This window comes from Carassius carassius, chromosome 37 (assembly GCF_963082965.1).
Source record: "Carassius carassius chromosome 37, fCarCar2.1, whole genome shotgun sequence".
In the NCBI taxonomy this organism is placed as follows: domain Eukaryota; kingdom Metazoa; phylum Chordata; class Actinopteri; order Cypriniformes; family Cyprinidae; genus Carassius; species Carassius carassius.
The window spans coordinates 22,651,281-22,674,293 of NC_081791.1; the positions used below are offsets into that span (position 1 = coordinate 22,651,281).

At 36.6% G+C, this 23,013-nt stretch overlaps 1 protein-coding gene across 2 annotated transcripts in view; it reads left to right on the forward strand.

Moving 5' to 3' along the window:
* Positions 1 to 23,013, forward strand: part of LOC132118402 (plexin-A1-like) — a 239,357-nt gene that overhangs the window by 200,610 nt on the left and 15,734 nt on the right. Inside the window, exons 20-27 of one of the 2 annotated variants that reach the window (XM_059528223.1) lie at positions 1,751 to 1,985; positions 6,787 to 6,935; positions 9,878 to 10,134; positions 11,296 to 11,362; positions 16,687 to 16,833; positions 17,598 to 17,757; positions 19,557 to 19,660; positions 20,441 to 20,537. In XM_059528223.1, coding sequence (XP_059384206.1) covers positions 1,751 to 1,985; positions 6,787 to 6,935; positions 9,878 to 10,134; positions 11,296 to 11,362; positions 16,687 to 16,833; positions 17,598 to 17,757; positions 19,557 to 19,660; positions 20,441 to 20,537 — 1,216 coding nt within the window. The remainder of the gene's footprint in view (positions 1 to 1,750; positions 1,986 to 6,786; positions 6,936 to 9,877; positions 10,135 to 11,295; positions 11,363 to 16,686; positions 16,834 to 17,597; positions 17,758 to 19,556; positions 19,661 to 20,440; positions 20,538 to 23,013) is intronic. The other variant, XM_059528224.1, reaches the window with a different exon arrangement.

The following is a 23,013-nucleotide window of genomic DNA, read 5'->3' on the forward strand; positions in this document are numbered from 1 at the left end:
CCAAATGTCAAAAGATTGGAAATGACAACCCACAGCCAGGAATGAACTTAACACCAACCGAACACCCCGCTGAAGGAAAATGTCTTGAAAGGACACTCTTTATTTCGCCGCAACATGTCATTCGTTGTGATGGCTCTAAAAGCGAAATGCTCCGAGAAGAAAAATATTTACGCCTGTTTTCTGCATTCGTATTATTTTTGTCGCAAATGTCACATTGAATTCTGAGAAATTGTGTGAAATATATGTTTGTACAAATGCTCTTTGAAAAATGCTGGTTCAAAAATAGACATGTCTCTTTGCGTTGACTTCCCGTGCGGCACTCAGAGTCAATGTGAGGCGAGGCCGGGGAGACGCAGACACAGCTGTGCTCTTGTCCCATGTACAGTGACCTACTTATGGGCCGCCCTTGGTGCATTGGATCACGTCTGGCAGCTCTCAGTGTGTGTGATTTCTGTATCTTTTGGCCTGTATGTGAGAATTAGAGTATGTGTGTGTATACATGTGTGTTCGTCACACAGCTGTGCATTGACCACTGTGACCCCTGTTAGAGAGAGTCTCTCTAGAAAATTTAGCATGGCTGCGATCTTTGACCCCATGCCTTCCCAGGGGTCCCTGTAGTTTTGCAGAAAGCACACAATGCCTGTGGTGCAGTACATACACTCACGTAATGTCTCACTGGAGTTCCAAATATTTATGTTCATTTATTTCCAGTTCATTACTGGAATTTATGTTTAGGTCTGACACCGGTTAATTGCTTTATGAAATGTATTAATAATTAATTATACTAAATGTATATTTTAAATTTTTATATATATGTGTGTGTGTGTGTGTGTGTGTGTGTGTGTGTGTGTGTGTGTGTGTGTGTGTGTGTGTGTGTGTGTGTGTGTGTATAAGTACATATAAGTGCTTGTCTTTGCTTTTCATCTACTGGATGAAAAAATGGACAAAATATCTCACAGATATTTTACTCGAAATTATGCCCTCTAAGCAGTTCTGGGTAGATTACTGTATTTGCAAATTGTAGTCCATTGCTGATCCTAATTTATGTGACATGTTGTTATTAACAATGAATTAATGCATTCATTGTTATGAACAATGTTATGAACAATAATACAATGTTATGAAGTGCATTAAACATTATATTACATCAAAGTTTCCCATAATTTAATGAAAAGCTCTGCGACATTACATAATCATATTGGGAAGGCCGCGTGTGACGTAGGCATATATACTTTGTTTTCAAATTTATAATCTAGAAATTTATTATAAATTTATTAAAATGTATAATTTATAATCCTTTAATTTTTAGAACCTGATTACATAATCTTATTGGTTTCAAACATTTAAATATTCTGTTGTACAAACATGTTTATGGTTAAAACAAACACCTTGACACTGTGTGGATTGATTTTTGTCAAGATAGAGCTGTGTAAACAATCACACGGTTCTTTGTAAAATGTTCTATTTTCGAAATACAAGCTTGAAATGATCCAGTAATAATAGGACATTTCAAGCTAAATGGGTTTTCAGTCTCTCAGCTTGTCTCAAAATTGTGATTGGCTCATAGTTTTAATTTGGGCCTTTGTTTAAAGCAGCTGTTACATTCGTGACGCAAAACGTTGATTCTCACAAATGAATTGGCATAACAAAATTACGAATGCTAATCGCGGCTTATTGCACATCGCAGACCACTACACAAGATTTGAATCCTGCACCTCAATATACCAGGTCTCCCATGCCTCTGTTACAGATCCGGGCAGGAGGATTCGAATATTCCCCCGGCACACTGCAGATCTACTCTGACAGCCTTCTCACGCTGCCTGCCATCATCGGGATCGGAGGAGGTGGAGGCCTCCTGCTGCTGGTCATCATCGCAGTGCTCATCGCCTACAAGCGCAAGTCCCGCGACGCAGACCGCACCCTCAAAAGACTCCAGCTGCAAATGGACAACCTGGAGTCTAGAGTTGCTCTCGAGTGCAAAGAAGGTGAGATGAATTATTAGTTATATAGTCATATATCATTTAGTGTTTGCACCGACTGGTCAGTGTGTTCACAAACTGTGTCCTACTGCAGCAGCGTGTTACTCTTTAACAAGCTGTCAATCAATTACATTGTTTAACCATATACATTTTAAGTGATTTTGTGATTTTAAGTTATTGTGGTATTTATTGACTGGTCAGACACATGCTATTTGCTTTAAGATCATCTGTATTTGTTTATAATGAATTAACATTAATTATATATATGGGGTGTGGTGTGAAATTAATTAATAATTGAATGATTACGTGATGGATAATATGTTTATTCATGTATATTTCTCTTTAAAATTAGTAATAAAGAGGAAGGGGTGATCACGCTCACTCGCGCACCGTGCTGCCCTCAAAACTGAGGCATTAGTATGCCGTTAGTATACGTTAGAATGTCGCGCCACATCAAAGAGCATCAAAGTGCCATTTATTGTCTGAATTTCCAGAAGAAATTAAATGATTTGTTTGGTACACATGAATACCAAACCGTAAGACCTGTACTGAACATTTTCAGTAAAAATATGTATACCGTTACACCCCTAAAATATTCGCGCACACACATACATACATTTTTTAAATATTTTTTTTCTATAAAATAGAACAAATTTTAATTATCCAATTTTTTTAAAATATATTTTTTATATATTTATTTTTTAATTTTAAAAAAATATTCGAAATTTAAAAATAAAAATTAAATATATGTAGAATTTGCATATTTATGTAATAAAATGTACAGTTGTTTTACATATAAAAAATTATATTTTATATGTAATTATGTTTATTAATTCATAAAGTATATACAATTAAATCATATAATATATAATGTATAGAATAATACATTGAATTGTACATATAATTTTGTAATACATAAAAGCTTTTACACCCTAATACATACTATACATTTATGAATGTTTTACATGAAAGGCACATTGTGTGATAAATGTCCACATTACAGAATTTAAATTGCTGTTGAAGTAAAACCTGCAGGTGTACTATCAAGCTCCACATTAACGTCTTTCCGATCTCTTGTCGCCATGGTGACACCATTATGGTTGTTAGCATGTCTTGGTAACAGGTTGGTGTTAGTGAGCTGCACTGTTATGGCATTCCGTCTTCTGCCCAGTTTGAAATACAGTTTACATATGCCATAAAGGTTCCCAATGCCACACTCTACCTGGTCTCGTAGAGATGCACCGGGTCCTAATTGGCTATTATCTTAGGACTGTCGACCCTCCTGGTCACAACCCTGTCAAGAGGATGAAAAAGCATAGTGTGGCTAGCTTGCTAACAAACAGTCTTTTTCACTGCAAAGGGGGAGATGGCTGAATGGCAGAGGGAGAATGATGAAAGAAATTTTCTTCTTGGCAAACGGGTGAAGGAGATGGTAGGCATTGATTAGCTGTCACGTTCTTTAGCACTGATTCTCACTGATTGGCCGACTGCCTTCATTAGTGGACAGCCTGAACGGTTTGTTATTGCAATGCCATTCAATCTGTGCATCAATATTTTATTTGGATCATATGCGCTGACATTATTTACAACCGCTGCAAAATATTTATGATCTTAGCTTGGTTATTTCTAATTTGGGCTGAGATTAGATTCACTTGGTAATGACCTGAAGTTCTCGAACCCGTGGTCTGTTCAACCCAGAGTCAGATAATGGGCTGCAAAAGGGTTTATCCCACAAAACATGTCATGTGGGGGTCATTTAAGACTTTATATAGCTCTATAAATTTCCAATAAAACATATCTGTTCTTTTGATTTTTAAGCTTAATAAGTCTCTTATATGACATTTTGTATTCCAAACATATTCCAAATTGTATTGAGATTTATCCAACAGTGTCAACCTCCTCTAAATTCTTGAATTCAGTGATTCCACCCCAGCAGTCAAATAATGGGCTACAAAAGTTAAATAAAAAAAAATCGCATCTCGAAATGTCATATTTGACACCAAAATCACAAGAAATAAAATAATAGTGTTTTGTATAAAGAAAAGTGATTTTATAACCATTCATTTTTTTATAGTAATAATAATAAATAAATTATGATTTGCACATTTTCTTCCCAAATTCCCATTGTGAGAAATACTGCAACCAGAGTGATACAAACAGTGAAATGGTTGGATTTCTGATATCACTAGAATATCACACTTTTATTAACTAACCAGTTTCGAGGACAAGAAAGAAATGCGTAAATATATATCCATATATATCTTTTCTTTCCATGTTTCATGATATTTACCTAAATGTATGAATGTCCTCTAAATACTTACCATCATTGATCCCACCTCTCTAAACGGCTTCACCCTCTAGTTTGGCCCTATAGCATAGAGTCCTGATGGCGCTGCGCATGTGGACGGGCAAGAGGCATCCAGGGACACGCGATTCACCATGTGCAGAGGCTTACTGAGCCATGATGCAGCCCATCAGAGAGCGCAAACAAACAAAGGCACAGCTAATGGCTAATTAGCGAGCTATCCAGTGCTGGTTTAGATACCGGGAATGCTCAGTGGGGATATCAGCTTCGCCTCTCTGCTTTACATTAGCCGAGAAATGTTAGTGCAAGCGTGTGTGGACATGACGGTAATTGGAATGGTTTCACTTTGAGTGCTTTCACAACTAAAGGAACGATTTCAGAAAGAAAAGCATTATCAGCAGTGTACTACACTTTTCAAACTTGTTTTGACAAACAGCTTCAGCTCTAAAGGAAATGTTTTGCTGGACGACCTTGCCAGGGCTGCTGCTGCTTCCTGAGAGGCATAATGTTTTGACCACTGCAACAGGAAGCCTTTAAAAATTCACATTCAAGTTGTCTGTAATGCCCCCTCATGCTTTACGATACACGCGCCTCTCCAAGTAATGAAGTGAAATTGAATTACAAGGCCATCCCTCATGTTGGAAATCTTTGTTGGGCCTTTCAAGTGCACTTCGATATGAAAGAATTAAAAGCTCTTTAGGCCTGTCACTTTCTCGTCTTCTTTTTTTTTTTTTTTTGGTCGGGAGGCTGAAAATCCCGTTGGGCAGTTCATCTTGAATAATATTTGTGTAGTATTTTTAAGATGAAAAACACTCACTTAGAGTAGGAGCTTCTTGATTCAGTATTCATATCCCAGTGGACAACGAGGAGGAATAACAGCTGGAGGAAATTATGCATGAAAAGCTCCGCTCCTTTATTAATTACCCACTCATGCAATTAATTGACTTTCTTTTCCCGTGAACTTTGTGTCTCTTACGCTTCTTCCCTCCCGCTCTTTTCGAATAGCTAAAACAAATTAGTCATAAACCGAATAAACAAACAGATTGACAGACATAGCATTGCTTCTGTTTACCCAACAAGTACCTATTATTGCACGAGGCTCTCAGTGACGTTTTCATGAGTTCCCAATCAACCGTTTTATTTAAAATTCATTTTTGTTCATACTTACAGAAGGCTTAAAGCAAATCTAACTTCTATTATGAGATATTTTATTAAATGCACCCTGATCTGACTTTTTTTTTTAAATCTTTATCTGCACTGCAAAAAACTACACCGGAAATATTTGAGTTGATCACGTAGACCTAGTCAATGAATAAAACATTCTATGTATGTATGTATATAGAAATAAATACATTATATATATATAATTTATTTATTTATTTTATTTTATTTATTTTTTTGCACAAGGAGTCTGAGAGAAGCCAGTGCTCCAAACAGAGATCTGATCTGATCATCATCAGTCTGTCTGGAATAACATGAAGAAACAGAACAAACTGAGACAGACTCAATCCAGAAGAACTGTGGCAATGTCTCCAAGAAATTAAATCAACATTTGTTGTGACCACACTTTGCGTTAAAAAAAGCTTTTGTCCTAGGTGCACTTGCACATTGTTTTTCATGTAGCTTTGCAGGTTTCTTGAAGTGTCTTGGAGACGTTTCTCACAGTTCTTCTGGATTGAGTCTGTCTCAGTTTGTTCTGTTACTTCATGTTATTCCAGACAGACTGATGATGATCAGATCAGATCTCTGTGTGGAGCACTGGCTGCTCTCAGACTCCTTGTGCAAACAAAAATCTCACTAGGTTATTAAAATTAATGGCAAAAATAATGTTTGGAAATGTAAACTGATATTTGCTACTTACACACTACAGCAAAATATAGAAATACCTGTCTTAAAACCATTTTTTGTCGGTGAAAATAATATTGGCCTAAGACTTTTGCACAGTACTATTATATATATGTGTGTGTGTGTGTGTGTGTGTGTGTGTGTGTGTGTGTGTGTGTGTGTGTGTGTGTGTGTGTGTGTGTGTGTGTGTGTGTTGTGTGTGTGTGTGTGTGTGTGTGTGTATTAGTGCTGTCAAACAATTAATCGCATCCAAAATAAAAGTTTTTGTTTATATATGTATGTGTACTATGTATATTTATGTATATATGAATACACAAACATGCATGCATATATTTCAGAAAAATATATTATGTTCATATATTAAATATATTTATTTATAAAATAAATTATATGAATATAAATATACAAAATATAAACATAAAATAAAAACATGCATGTTTGTGTATTTATATTTGCATACTAAATAAACACAGAACACACACATATATTATGCAAACAAAAACTTTTATTTTTTATGTGATTTATCATTATAGAAATGTATGTGTGTTAGCTTTATTAAATTATTTTTTTTAAATGTCTTTATCTAGTCAACATACAACTGAAAACATAATTGGTCAAATGTTGAAACTCTACTTACCATTTGTTTTCTCCTCACAGCTTTTGCCGAACTCCAAACTGACATCCATGAACTAACCCAAGAGCTGGACGGAGCTGGTATTCCATTCCTTGACTACCGAACCTATGCCATGAGGGTGCTGTTCCCTGGCATTGAGGACCACCCGGTGCTCAAGGAGATGGAGGTACGGGTCAGTACATCACCATCACCACGGTTTCCCTAGAGCAGAACTAACAATGCAATCAGCAGACCACTACTAATACTAGAAACAACAGTATAATGATGAGATTGTGAAAACTACAATTGTGCCTTAAAGCCTGATCAACACTCTTGAAAGGTCATGATGTATACTGTAAATTCAGTTGCCAATCTTTTTGACATTACTTGCTTCTGATAAATGGTGTTGGTGACTCTCTCTCTCTCTCTCAAAAAAAAAAAACCTTTGAACCTGCAATTTGGAGTTTACAAGTTCAACATGTTACAGATTGTGACCTCTTGTACATTAAAGCCAGACGCTAACGACTGACACATAATAACACGAGCTAAAGAAAACACGCAACTAAATGAGAGCAATCATGAAACCTCAAAACATACAATTAAATACACAATTTCTCCGACATGCTACGTCCACCGGCCTGCGAATGGCAGGTCACACTGTTGGCTTGCACAGGGATTGTATGTTTATTATTTCATCTGGGGTTTGTTTTTACTGTATTTGCCCTCGAGTCCCTGGCGTAATCAAGTGCCTATGCGCACGGCTCAGGCCCTTATTGCTCTGTGTAGCTTCTCGTCCCAAAGCAACCTACAGTACAATCGGCCTCCCCGAGAGGCTCCAAATTTCATTCGGCTCAGCAGAGAAGAATTGAGGCACTTTATTAGTCTGTGTTGTCGGAAAAAATGCCTTTGTCAGGTTACATAGTACATAAGGTGCTGAAGGGGACAATAACAGACGCCGTTTACTTTGAAGTCTGATTCCGGTAGCCTCGCTTGGAGATTCGTTTTTGTTTTTTGCAATTTCTTGTAATATTTGCAAAGTAACCTTCACAACACTAGTAGACACTGCTGTGGAAAAAGCCACATAAATGACAATGTCCAGTAGCTTGTCACGACTACTTTGGACACATGTAAGATGTTGCTTTTGTTATGTTAGTATAGATATGTGGCTTCAAGAAATTGTGCAGATAAGATGTGAGAGAGAGCGAGGCAGATGAAAAGTGACAGGTGCGGCTCACGGAAGGACACATCACCACCTTTTACTCCTGAACTCTGAGATCACGTCTGCTTCCTGCTGTACTCTTTCTCTCTCTGTCCTTCCTTGCCCTCACTCTGCATTTCCTTCTGTTTTGTTTTGAGCTTCTAGCATCTTGGATTCCCTTTGATGTCAATCAGAAAGCTGCACGTCCCTCATGCGGACTTCTGCCTGAATGCGGTTTACTTTACTAAAAGGCTTGGACATTGTTTTTCAGAAAGGCAGAATACGTCAGTCAAAACAATTAAAGCTATATAAACTTAAACATTTCCCTGGTTTTACTGTGCACAATTGATAAAAAAGGGTATTTTTTTACTTTACAATTAAGTTAAGTTAAATTCATTTTCCAGTTAATTAGCAGTTTTACTCAGAAATATCTCGAAGTACTAGGGGTTGAACGACTAGTAATTTTTTTTGTATGTGATGAAAGTCGAGTCGAAGTCGACTAGTCGCTGATGACGTCATTAATGAACATAAGCTTGAAGCTGTAAAAAAACCCTTGTGCACAGCTATGGCATATGACACAGCGCTGCCCACATGGTTATTGCTCCTATAACAGCTCATTTCTATCAGTTCTTTTGTCTTTGGGTCGTTATATTTCTCACAGATTTCTGCTCGTTTTAAATCAGATACATATAAAATAGCACAGAAAAGATTACATTTATATGAATGCATTAGTCAGAGCGATTGTGTGTGTGAATTAATTCTACGTGGCAGCGTCACTCTACTAGTGAAGCTGTGGGATGTAGTTATTAAGAAATAAATTATAGAACTTTTCAGTTTCTAAGCTATTTTGTTGAGAAATCACAGTACATTTCTGCGCTGAATGATTCTGTGAGCGAGTGATCTGCACGTGACATGCCTATGTGTGTGCCTTACAGTGCAGCAGCGATTAACTTATCAGTATAATAAGTGGTTTAGAATGTGCATTCTCCCGTTCAATTTCGAGCATCCAGTAATATAATAACACATGCATGTGGAGTGCTTTCATAGTATGTATGTATTTGTTATTTTAACTGTTTGGAGACGGAGCGTAAATGTGGAAGTCCTTCAAAGATTTATCCTGTTGAGCCCTCTATAGGACCGGCGACTAGTCGACGTCTAGCTTAAAGCGTCATGGCAGAGCATTGAAGTCGACTTAACGATTAGTCGGTGCAACCCCTACGAAGTACACAGGTTTAATGCGATTATTGCTTTATGTTGTCCTCTTCTCTTATTGGCCGATTCAAATAGATTGTCCCCCCCCCCCCCCCCAAATCATCCCATTTTTTTGAGCCAAAGTTGTATCTAGACCTCAAACCAGTCACACAATGGGCCTCATGCAATGAAACACAATGATTTCTATTTCAAATAAATACTTTTTTTTTGTTTTTATGCTTTCTATTCATCAAAGAATCCTGAAAATGTATCACGGTTGCCACAAAATATTAAGCATTGCAACTATTTTCAACATTTATAAGAAATGTTTCTTGAGCAGCAAATCGGCATATTAGAATGATTTCTGAAGAATCATGTGACGCTGAAGACTGGAGCAATGATGCTGAAAATTCAGCTTTGACATCACAGAAATATACAATATATTACAATCGAAAACAGTTATTTAAAATTGTAATACAATTTCACAAATCACTCTTTTTACTTTGTTTGATCAGATAATTGCAGCCTTGCTGATCCCATATTTTTGATTAATTCTTTTCACGTTTCAGGAATAAGACTCAAACTTGTGAAAGAATTAGAACCTTTCAAATAATCATGTTAAATTAATATGAATCCTGTTGCAATTTCATTTGATTTGACCTTTTATCTGTTTATCAAAATACAACATAGCTGTCGTAATGTATTCTACACTGTATAATAAGTTGCTCTTGTGTGTTTTCCCACAGGTACAGGCTAATGTCGAGAAGGCCTTGACTCTGTTTGGTCAACTCCTCACCAAGAAGCACTTCCTGCTGACATTTATCCGCACACTGGAAGCTCAGCGCTCCTTCTCCATGCGTGACCGTGGCAACGTGGCATCACTCATCATGACAGCTCTACAGGGAGAGATGGAGTACGCTACAGGAGTCCTCAAACAGCTGCTCTCTGACCTCATCGACAAGAACCTGGAGAGCAAGAACCACCCTAAACTGCTGCTCAGGAGGTGGGAGAAAACACACCGTTCACAACAAGAATGATAACTGTATAACTATATCCATAACTATGTTAGCATCCATACCAATGCACAATAACGTCTTGTATATTATAAGCACACACTGTAGTTTTGTCGTTAAATGCTCAAGATCTTTAAAGCAGGATGGATTCTGATCATCTGTCAATGGTTTTATTATTAATCAGCTGGAAGAAAAAAAAACTTTTCCTTTTGTATTGTTATTGTTATAAATACAGTATAGACTTCCCCATTCTAAAATAATTATAACAATTATTAAACAAAATAGTTATTGCTACAGTTATCCTTTGTGTGAACAGGCTTTTAGCCAATCAAAAAAATGGGTTGTTTAGTTACAGCACTCTTGAAGGTACAGTAGCAAAAACAGCCTGTTTAAAAGGGTCATTGAGAGGGCAGAAATACTGTAAAACTAAATCACGACTTCAGTGCAAGAAACCTCGACTAACATAAGTAGACTTATAATTCCACAATAATCCTAGCTTGGAAATATCACCTCAAATTCAATAAAAGTCAATATCCTCTCACCCAGATGTGCACCCTGATCTAGAGCACTTTTTGAAGTACGCTAATGAGATATTCGGGACACTTCCCACTCATGAAATACCTGTTGTCCCACTCCATTCACTTTATCTCCCCTTCACCGTTTTATTAATGAGCATATAATTTAATAATAGACCCTTATGTAAGGAAGTAATGGGAGTTGGTAAGTCTATGCGAATGCATTATTGAACAGCAGAAAAGGCTACTGGTGGGCCTGAGGGAGGAAGGAGCTGCAGTTAGCAGCTCGCGCTAACATTCGCTCTCGTTTGCCAGCTACAGATGAATTAGGAGCACTGAAGTCCATTAATTACAGCATGCTTTAATTACTTCTGTTCTGGGGAAGCTTTTGGGGGTCTTCGGCTGGCGACAGGTTGGCCATTAATGGAAGACGTCGCCCAATTACTGTAATTGTGTGGCTTTAATGAAGATTGGTGGTTTGTTTTGAAAAAGTGTAGTTTTTTGTTTTTTTTTGGAAGGAGCTTTTTGTTTATTGGTTTGTTTGAGAAAGCTTTCATTCACTTTTGGGTTGCACTTGTGTTGTATGAATTTTGATTCATAGTTTCTCATTCTCTCCATTTCTTTTTTTCCTTTTAGGACCGAATCTGTTGCTGAAAAGATGCTTACAAACTGGTTCACTTTTCTTCTGTACAAGTTCTTAAAAGTAAGTATGTACAGTAATTGTTACTGATAAGACAGAATTGTGTACATTATAGATAATGATAAAAAATGTTGGTTATACTTTATTTTCAGGTGTCCTTTATACATTTAAGTACAATGAGTAATATGAATTACTATATGTACTTACTCTATGTTTAGGGTTTGGATTATGGTTAGTCTTAGGCTTAGGGTTACTTGCATGTAATTAATGCATATTTAAGTGTTATTAAAATAGTGAGTAAATGTAACTTCAGTAACAAGGACACTTTAAAATAAAGTGTTACCGAAATTTTTCTTAAGCAGAAAATCGCATGATTTCTGAAGGATTGTGTGACACTGAAGACTGGAGTACTGGTCACTGATTCACAATCAATTGATCAATTATGAGCCAATTCTTGTAACGAATCTCTCTCTCTCACACAAACACACACAGAATCAGTTTGTTTAAACAAGTCTTACTTATAACTTAAATTTGTGTTTTAAAGGGATATTTCACCCAAAAAGGGAGGGTCTGTCATCATTTACTCACAACTATATGACTTTCTTGTGAAAATGTTGTCTAAATACAATGAAAGTTAATGGTGTTGTTTTAGGCCCCATTTAGTTCAGTTTTATGGACAAAACCATTTGAAGCTTTCAAAATATCATATTTTTTGTGCAGAAGGAAAAAAGTCATGTTAGGAACAGCATTGGGGTCAGTAAATGATAACTGAATTTTTCATTTTTGTTAAAGGATGTAATTACTCCTGAAAATCAAAAATGCACCCAGTCACAAACAAAAGCACAAAATTGAACTTGCCTTTATTCTGTAAGAATAGAGAGAGACCGGAGGGCCTTTCCACATCTAGTTCTAACATGATGTGACAAATAATGAGACAGAAGCTGTCTGTCAGTGGTCGGGCAGGTCAAAAGCCATCCCTACAGGCACCTCTGCATCCTAGCCTCCATCAGCTCTTAGCTCTATCTCCTTTTATATACTCCTATCCCCCCACCCACTCCTGCTTCACTCCATGACGCCACTCACAGAGCGTGATTGAGCTGCAGGAAGTCAGTCCTCCCCGGTCTGTCTTTCTGTCTCTCTCCCACTCTCGCATTAGCAGCTCTCTAGTTTTATTAGTTCAATCATGCAGGGCTCAGCATGCAATGGAAGAATTTTAATCAACAGGAAACAGGAGTCCAGAATACTTTCACTTCATAGAGATTAAATTTAACGATGACACAAATTGAACGTGCTTTTTCATTACTGGAGAACATCAGATGTAGTTGCCTATACAGGAGTAGTTCGTCCCAAAAATGAAAATGGTCATTATTATATATATATATATATATATATATATATATTTTTTTTTTTTTTTTTTTTTCTGAAGTCTTTTGTGAAGTTGCATTGATGTGCTCAAAAAAACAGTAAAACACTAATATTTACTCATAATATTTTTTTTATAATATATTCTAAAATGTAATTTATTCCTTTGATACAAAGCTGAATTTGCAACATCATTACTCTAGTTTCGCATGATCCTTCAGAATTCATTCTAATATGCTGATTTACAGCTGATTTACATTTATTGTTATCTATGCTGCAAAGTTGTGTTGCTTAATACTTATGCAGAAACCATGATAAACTACCATTCAAATCTTTATTTCTCTCTGTGTGAGTGTGTGTGATTAACTAAAATTAATTATTTTATTCATTCTTAAATGATCAATATTGGCAGTGAAAAACATGTTACAAAAGATTTCTATTTCAAATAAATACTGTTCTTTTTAACTTTCTATTTATCAAAGAATCCATAAAATGTTAAGCAGCAAAAACTGTTTTTAACATCGATAATAAGAACCATTATAAATAACTGAGCACCGATGATAATTATGCAGCAAATCAGCATATTATGATTTCTGAATGATCATGTGACACTGAAGTAAAAATGCTGAAAATTCATGCATCACTGGAATAAATTACATTTTAAAATATATTCAAAAAGAAAATAGTTTTCTTTTTCTTTCTTTTTTTCAAATTGTAATATTTCACAATACTGCTTTTATAATTTCTGTACTTTGATCAAATAAATGCAGCTTGGTAAACATAAGAGACTTTAATAAACATTTAAAAAGTTATAGGCTAATATTTCCAAACTTTTATATATGAAGTATGTTCATTTATCACTGGAGAAGCAAGAATATTTAGCTTAATACCTTTTATGAACTATGGAATTTACACAGATTTGCAACGACATGAGGGTAATTTTGTATTTTTGGATGAACTGATCCTTTCAGACCAAATAAGCCAATTCCGATTTGCTCATTTGAAGTCCATTTCAGGCTTTGACTGTTTACAGGCCTCGTTTGGCTTCTCTGCTAGCTGACAAAGGTTCAGAAGCAGACAGTTTGAGATCGCTAATTAGCATTAGGAAAAGCGGTGCTGTTTTAGACGGATGGGATTGTGGCGTGAGTTAGTGGAACTGACAAGCTGTTGTCACCAACACACAGTTTATAATATCACATACGAAGACACGGCTCAGACAGCACAGTTGAAGCAAACTCACACGAATCAAGTCTTTCTTTTTTTTTTTTCTTAATCAACATTCTGGCCACAGTGGTGATTTTGAACAAGGTATGCTCAAGGCTGTGGTGTGGAATAATTGATCTGCTAGCTCTATATTTCAACAGGATATTTTCCTGCTACTGTTCATTAGCCCTATGGGTGGGTGAGGTCTGGCTATGTGGTCTGCACTCTCTCGTTCTCTTTCTGTCTCTTTCTTTAATGAAGCTGAAGAGTGGGATGTGGTCTGGTCTCTCGGCCGCGCGTGCTGCAGTGGGGGTCTCTAAGAGTGATGTATTCACGCTCCCTCTCATTAGCAGCTGTCGGCTTAATTAGCGCAGATGCTAACGAGACGTTAACAGCATATGGTGGGAGGGTGGATGGAGTAAAACAGGATGAAGTGATGGAGGAAACCAGAGGAAACTGTTTCATGTGGGTATGTGTAAGGCGGAGGGAGACGGTGGGTTTTCTCGTTTCACCATGCCCATCATAATCACTGCGGTCGGGGGGCGGCTGTAGAGGGGTACATGCCTGACATGTCTCGCATGTGACAGCTTGCTGCACTTTTTTTGGCTTACAAGTTTCCCACATTGAACCTGATCAATCTTCTGAAATTATCTCAGATTTTGACTTGAAAATTTTAAGCCACAATTAGTAAACTTGCTAATCACTAGTTTCTGAGGCAGTAACTAGCATTTAGAATGTTTTTTCACATAGTACCACACAAATCTGAAGCTACAATGAACAAGAATGCTAATTTCTGCTTCAGAAACTCATCACAATTCATCATAGCCTCAGATTGTAGCTTCTGCTTCGAATGATTTGCAAAACAGTAGTTTCAGATGTTGTGTGTAAATGTGTAATTCACACAATATTTGCTATGTCTGAATCTACAATGATGAATGAATTTGCTAATCACTAGTTTATGAGGCAGATTAGAAAGCTTTTTTACATAGTACCACACACAATCCAACAGTGAATAAGACTGCTAATTGCTAGTTTCTTTCTCAGAAACTCATTGCAATACATTGTAGCTTCAGATTGTAGCTTTGGATCCTTTCTAGCTTCTGCCTCAGAAACTAGCGATTAGCGAGTCTTTTCATTGTTGCTTCAGATTTTGTGTTAATTCATACAATATTTGCTATGTCTGAATCTACAATGATGAATAAGTTTGCTAATCACTAGTTTGAGGCAAAAACAAATGATTAAGCTTATTTCAAACTGCACAAAATCTGAAGCTGCAAATACTGTAATGGTGCGTTCAAGTCCTCCTGGGAAGTTCATACACATGAGGTGGGAAGTTGTGCTTACGACAGCATGTGCGTTCAAGTCACTTTCATCGGAGCAAGATGGCGGAGTACTTTCTCTTAATTAATAACATAAAAATACAGCAATGTTCTTAAACTCTTGTTCTAGAAAATGAAGAACAAAGAAATGTGCATTAGGTATACTTCATTTTTTAACGTTTTAAATTAATTTATGAAGCCACTGCCAACTTTATTGTTACAAGTTGCATTGTTATATTATAATGCCATCATATTATGCATCGTCGATTAACTTACTGCACTGTAAATAGAAATGCCTGACAATATCACAGCTAAATACCTTTAAGTATTGTATATTCCGCCATGTTAATCACTGACACGCCCCCAACTCGTACAGATCGGGGCTTAAAGAAAATCCCGAGCTCCCCACTGGTATTTATTTATATTGTGGTGGTGTTCATGTGCATTCAATGCGTAAATACGATCTATACGAGGTGACTTGAAAGCACCATAAGACCATTCATTGTTAGTTTCTGTCTCAGTACAGTTCCTCAGATTATTTGTAGTTTCTTCCCCTTCCTTCAGATTATGTTAATATTTAATTGCCATAATATATGCTTGTCTGAAGCTACAATGAATACGATTACTAATTGCTCATTTCTGTCTCAAACTCATTACAATTCATTATAGCTTCAGGTTGCAGCTTCAGATCCTTTGTAGCTTCTGCCTCAGAAACTAGCGATTAGCGAGTCTATTCATTGTAGCTTCAGATTTTGTGTGCTAATGCGTAATTCACACAATATTTGCTGTTTGCTAATCAGTAGTTTGAGGCAAAAACTAGCAATTATAGTTTATTGTCATACCTCACAAAATCTGAGGCTACAAATAGGCTGAGTGGACGCTAATTGTACAAAACTAGTTATGAACCATAAGCCAGACCATATAAGGCTAGTTAACTGCTAATGGACACCCAATCAACCAGAAACATAAATATAAAGAACTAAGAAACTAAAAAACAAAGTTTGTTAGTCAGTGAAAGATGTTAATGCTAATGCAGAAAAACAGCCTATCAGTCCACACCCCAGCATTCTCTCACACCTATCCGTTCATTTCACAAAGGGGTTTAAGTGCTTTCTCCCAATCGTTAACCTCCATCTATCGCTCTCTCTCTCCCCTGCGTTTAAACTGTTTGTCTTTTTTGAGAGGAGCTTTTTGAGGGTGTGAGAGGCTAATGGTTGTATTGATTGGCAAGTCCTTGTGATTATTTGAAAGCGGTGCATCATTATAGCTGCTTGTTTTTCACATCTGAAGTGACAGTTTATCAGTAATCAAGTTTTGCTCAATATACAGTACATACATGAAATGTATTTTATGTCTGTGTGCTACTATGAAAGGAAAGAAGGGCTATTGATTGCGTAATCTTTTTGCTTTGTGTTCTACTTTTTATGTGGTGAAAAAGTCACAGTGCATGAGTTCATGACATTGTGGAGTCCTAACACACTGTTGTTGTTTCTCTCTCTACAGGAGTGTGCAGGTGAGCCTCTCTTCATGCTGTACTGTGCAATGAAACAGCAGATGGAAAAAGGCCCTATAGATGCCATCACTGGAGAGGCCCGATACTCCCTCAGTGAGGACAAACTCATCCGACAACAGATTGACTACAAGACGCTGGTCAGTGCAAGTGCACAACAAAAAACTCATCTGATTTTTCTTTATGTCTCTCCATATTTGAATTCGTATAAATTCATTGAATCCAAATTTACCTGATGGTCTCAGGTATACTTTATGTGCACAATTCATGCACATTATTATAGAAGAAAAAAAACGTCAGCTGGAAGTCATGTTAAAGTGTCATGCTATTAGCTTAGCAACATGCTAACACTAAACCCTGTTGAAATTAATTGAGTCAATTCTCTGTGCACTTCATGTAAAGGGTGTTATTCATACTCCCGCTGATGGATTTTTCAAATGTAGAGTATTTCAAATCAGTCACTCATGAGCTTTTTAAGCAGGCAACTGCCTACTCCCTTACAAAACAAAAAATATGTGGGAGCATACTGGAAAATATAATGTGATATATTACAGGTCTAAATATGTTAAACTAATGCTACAGTACATACTGCATATATATATATATATATATATATATATATATATATATATATATATTGTCACATATTTTTCAATTTTTTTAAAGTGAAAATGTCTTATGTATTATTCAATATATTGTAATGCTTTAACACAATATTATTCTATATATTTTCAATATACATTTAATGATTGAATATATTAATTATTTCTCTATGAAGAAATATTTTCTTTGAGAGGGGTAGGCAGCTCACTGGTGTTTTCAACTTGATTGTACAGTGCTTTAACTTTTCAAACTAGATGCTAATAATAAATTGCTCTGAATGATTTATCTCATCTCCTTTTAGACACTTCATTGTGTGAACCCGGAGAATGATAACGGCCCAGAGGTGACGGTGAAATGCCTGAACTGTGACACTATCACCCAGGTGAAGGAGAAGCTTCTGGATGCTGTGTATAAAGGAAGCCCATACTCCCAGAGACCCAAAGCAGGAGACATGGACCTGGGTAAGAACTCTTGAGAAAGATAAGGAAGGAATATGACCCAAAGGGATTTTCACACTTGAAATTAATAACGCAGAGTCATACATATAGATAATCCTGGGTTAACTTGTTTCATGTTGCACGCTATTTATTCTTTGCCCTGGATTTGTAATTAATGCTGGTCAGTTGGGTTCATACTCTACATTTGGAAACCCTGGGTTAATGTTACTATTTGCATATTTATGAGGTCAATAAGATTGATTGGCAAATGACCCATTTTAAAAACTGCCTGCCCACCTCTGAAAATGTTTAATTTTAAAGTGGAGGTTTCTGTGGTAAAGCACGTGAATGTAGAATGAAGTGGTTTATGATTGGTTTTCTGTTGATAAATAATTCACTGGAACATTATGGCAACACACTGTATAGCGAATACCTTTGCTAGCGTTAAAAGCGGTGCTTAACCTCTTCTCAAAATTACTTCTCAAAATGAATAAGTGAAATGTTGCATAACCCAGGATAAAGAGTGACCTTACCTGGGGTAAAAGAGATGACAACCCATGGTTAAATACAGTGTCCCTGAAGAGATTTGTGGTTTGGATGTATGCATGGCAGAGCAGTTAGGCTTTAAGATAGATACATCAATGACATATTACATGCATGCCATTCTTCAGGAAATTTCATAGTTGATTGTCATTAATCAATTATTCATTTTAATTATTTATTTTAATACAACAAATTGCTTGTAGAAGAGTCCAACTATTATCGCTACACAACCTACTTTTTACTCTTTTTGTTCTTAGTATTTCATTCTCATATTGAATATTATGTATAATGTTTTATTAAATTTTAGTAAATATTAGTAACTATATATATATATATATATATATATATATATATATATATATATATATATACATATGTATATGCACACATACTAAATTTGCTGAAATAAATTGACAATTTGTACTCTTACTTAAATGATTAAGCTAAATTATTAACATCCCTATTGCATGTTCTTGTAATCAAATGCTTCTGTTCAAAGCAGGTATTTTCAGCTGATACAAATGTTCAGCTTATCAGCAGCTTGATATAAATGGATGCTGAAGTCACCATTGTGGGCACCAGGGAAATACACACTGAACCATATCAACCACAGCAAGATCCCATTAGCTCGAGCAGTTCCCAACATGATTGTCATCTGGCTCAGACTGAGTGATGCTATCAGCTGCAGATCTCATCTGGCTTTGCTTTGCTCCTTGGAAGTTGTCTTTCAGAGCCTGTTTCGAAATAAGAAACTGCGACTTCCTCCTGCAACAAACAAACAGTGAGGTTGTTTATTGGAACGGTTTGCCTGTAAGAGGATTAGAATAGTCATTCCCATTAACTTGATCAGATCCGTAATTTAGATCTGACCCGGACAATGACTTCCTAGTTATTTCCCTCACCATAGCAAGTGCATGCTTTCATATCTGTTGAGCTTGGAAAAGCAACTTCACTCTGCACAGGAAGATTCGAACAAGGTCTGCACAAGGTTATAGGCTCTAAATGAAGCCTTTTTAAAGAGGGAAGCTTCCCTCAAGTGGTCAGTCGTCCTTGCTACGGGAGCGATGTGCATGTTGTACACACATAGCTAGAGTTTGAGTGCAGACTTGCCCCCAAAAGTGAGTTAAATTTGGCAAAACTTGCTTTGAAAGCCATTTAGAGGCATCCTCAATTTAAAAATAAATGAATGAATAAGTAAATTTTTTTATTTTCTTTTTTTAAACATGAAACATCATTCCCTTCTTATTGACACACCAAACTCATCTTGTTTTCTGTTTCAGAGTGGCGTCAGGGGCGACTGGCGAGAATCATTCTGCAGGATGAGGATGTCACTACTAAGATTGATAATGACTGGAAACGCCTGAACACACTAGCACACTATCAGGTACACTTACTCTCCACACCTGAGCTGTCACCATGAACATAAACAGCCCTAATAAGGAAAATAAAGGCTTTATGGACAGCGATGGTATGAACTGAAGGTCATGGGAATTTAATATAATGAGAGCGAGAGAGAGAGAGAGAGAGAGAGAGAGAGAGATGCTTTTTTTATACAAAGGATATCTTAATTATTCTTATATTTAAGTATTTTTACCTGATATACAAATGGAAATGATTTCCGGTAATCTCAATTGAATTATTTAGAAAAAAGTTGTTTTATAGTTTTAACTATGAAACATTTGTAATGCAGATTACATATTAGTCGTATATCAGACAATAACAGTGAAAAGTTTGGAATAAATAATATTTTGTAACATTTTTGAAAGAACTCTCTTAAGCTCACACAGGCTGCATTTAGTCACACTTCAATTTCAATATACTTTTTTTTTTTTTTAATGTCATTTTGTCCTGTGACTGCAAAGATGAAATTAAATCATTAATCCAGTCTTCAATATCACATGATTCTTCAGAAATAATTCTAAAATGATTATTTGGTACTCAGTTATCAAAAACATAAAAAAATTCTCCAAACTTGGAGCTTAACCAGTAGCGTAAATATTGTTTTTTTTTGCATCTGATACACAATGTACAGACTGATCTGTGAGCTTTAACAAGTATTGTTGCATAATATATCTATGATCAGCAGAGTACAGTGTGCTAATGTCTCTATGATTGAGTTTTTTCGGAGTAATTTGCAGTAATTTGTGTTTCTCACTGTTCTCAGGTAACAGATGGGTCTGTTATCGCCCTGGTGCCAAAGCAAAACTCTGCGTACAACATCTCAAACTCGTCCACCTTCACCAAGTCCCTCAGCAGATACGGTACAAACTCAGTCTCAACGTCTTTTTTGATTTTTCTCCTTAGAACTTCCAAGTCTCGTCTCCTCAGAGACTTTCACCAGAAGAGCGAGATCACATTTGCCTTATTCAACCGAAAGATTTGTATGTATTGCACTCAGAGCTCACTGGCCTCTATTTGTCCTCTGAAAATGAGGACTCGCACTAGTATCGTGTCCTTGTGTCTCGATTTCAAAAAGCTGGCAGACTTGATGTTTTTCGCTGTTCTTTGTGATGATTTTGTTTTGTTTTCGGAGCACTTTGGCTGTTTGTGGGAATAAGAGGTGATGATAGCACAGAACTGAAGGTGTTTTGTTCCTCAACCCAAACAAAGGGAAAGGGGATCAGAGAGAAAAAAAGCTGTTTAATGTTGTCTGTCCTCCTCAGAAGCGAGTATCGGTGATTGCCCCAGAATTACATGCACTCAAGCCATGGCTCTCTCATGGCAGACGTCCATTATATTTCCCTTTGAGAGTGCGCTTCGTGTCTGGGATAATTCACTGAGTGCTCAAACACTGGACACACATTCGTATTGTTGTTCAAGTCGGGTTTCGCTCGTTGCCATAGAAATGGCAGCGGTTAGCGCAGTCAGTGTGGTGTCGGAGTGAAGGAGCAGATCGTGGTCATTACATGATCTGGCTTTTACGTTTTTTATTTGATTTCCTGGATATGTAAGCTCCAGAAAATACCTTTGAACATTGTTCCAAATCCCTTCATACCCCAGCACAGGAAGTGAATTCATATCTTCAATACCCTAAGGAACATTCCACCCCAGCCTCAGAATGGACATGGCGATAAGAGCACCGGACAGATATGCACCTCCCTGGGCCTCCGTAATGAAGTTTGACACTCGTACCATTAATAATGAACGACGCATTCAAGGGCCACAGGAGAGAATAGAGGAAGTCTTATTTCAGACTGCTCACAGGGTATTTTTACATATTCGTGTCATCCTTTATTATCCTGAGCAGAACATTATTTGCGATTTGTGTCACATTGGGAAACTAGATACAAACACTTGTGCATTGCTAGTGCCAAGCAGGCGCGAATAGCCTGTTTGGCCAAAAAACATACTCGTAAAAATATAAAAATGCAACTGCAAGTACACAAAAGCAAATGGTTGGCCAGCAATCAACCAATATGGGGTTTTCTATGACTAATATCAATATTTAGAAAGCAGGGTGATTGATATAATGCTGATATTTACAGAATTTTGTTTTTTATCAAATATATTTATTTGATACAGTAAAATTGTGAAATAATATTGCAATTTAAAAGAACTGTTTTCTATTTTAATACATTTAGAAATTGAATTTATTCCTGTGGTGATAAAGCTGAATTTTAGTCACCATTACTCTAATACAGTGTCCCATGATCCTTCAGAAATATTTTTAATATGCGGATTTGGTGCTCAAGAAACATTGTCATATTTTCTATGCTGTAAACAGCTTTGTTTTCTTTTCTTTTTTTTGTTACATAATATTTTTTTCAAGATTCTTTGATCAAAATTCTAAAAGAAAATCTTAATAAATGTCTTTATTTATACATTTATAACATTAACATTATAACAGTAGCTCAGTAGTAACAGTAACATTATAAATGTCTTTATTTATACATTTATAAATCAATTTAATGAAAACTTGATATTTTTCAGAAAAACTAACTTCTCTTTGCATTTGCTGGATCTGTGGTTTACATGAACTAGAAACTTGACCGTAGAAGACCGTTTATGCTAATTCCCATCGTTGCTGCAATTCTGTGAAGGCAACACACACTCGTATTGCATTATGAATTGCCTTCTGACACATTTCGGTGCCTGAAAGTCTGCCTTGTTGTACTTGCACAGAGTAAGTTTCAGCAATTAGTGTTTATCTCCGCTATCTTGTGGTCTCTGTTTAGCTTAAAAATGCTCATTCCCTGGTTTATTTATTCCTTTATTTATTATTTATTTACTTTTTTACTATTATGTTTTTCTAAGCCTTGACTTTTTTATGCGGTGTAATATAAAAGCGCTGCAAGGAGCCGAATTAAGCTTACAGTGGCTGTTTCTTTCAAGAACGCCGGCCTGCCAGTCTGTGACTGATTAACTAGACTCCAGGACGCAGGACTCTATCTTTCACTCCCACTTGCCACTTAAGGATAGAATAAACCTGAGGCAGTTTTTGATGGATTCTGCAGATGCAGTATATTCATTGTAGTTTAGGGCATCCACAGGAAATGATCCTTACCCAGAATGCCTTATCCTCAGACAGATTACTGTGCTTAACCATCCATTAGCCAGAGCTCAGCTCCACTCTGCTCTCATCTTTGATGTGTAACTCCTGGGTATTTAGCAGCCGACTGCTCATCAGATAGAAGAGACCGCCGGACCTGATTTACAACCGCCGATGTGACTGTTTGGGTTTTTGCTTTATATTATATTTATGAAGATGGGTGGGTTCAATACTACCAGAGATTTCTG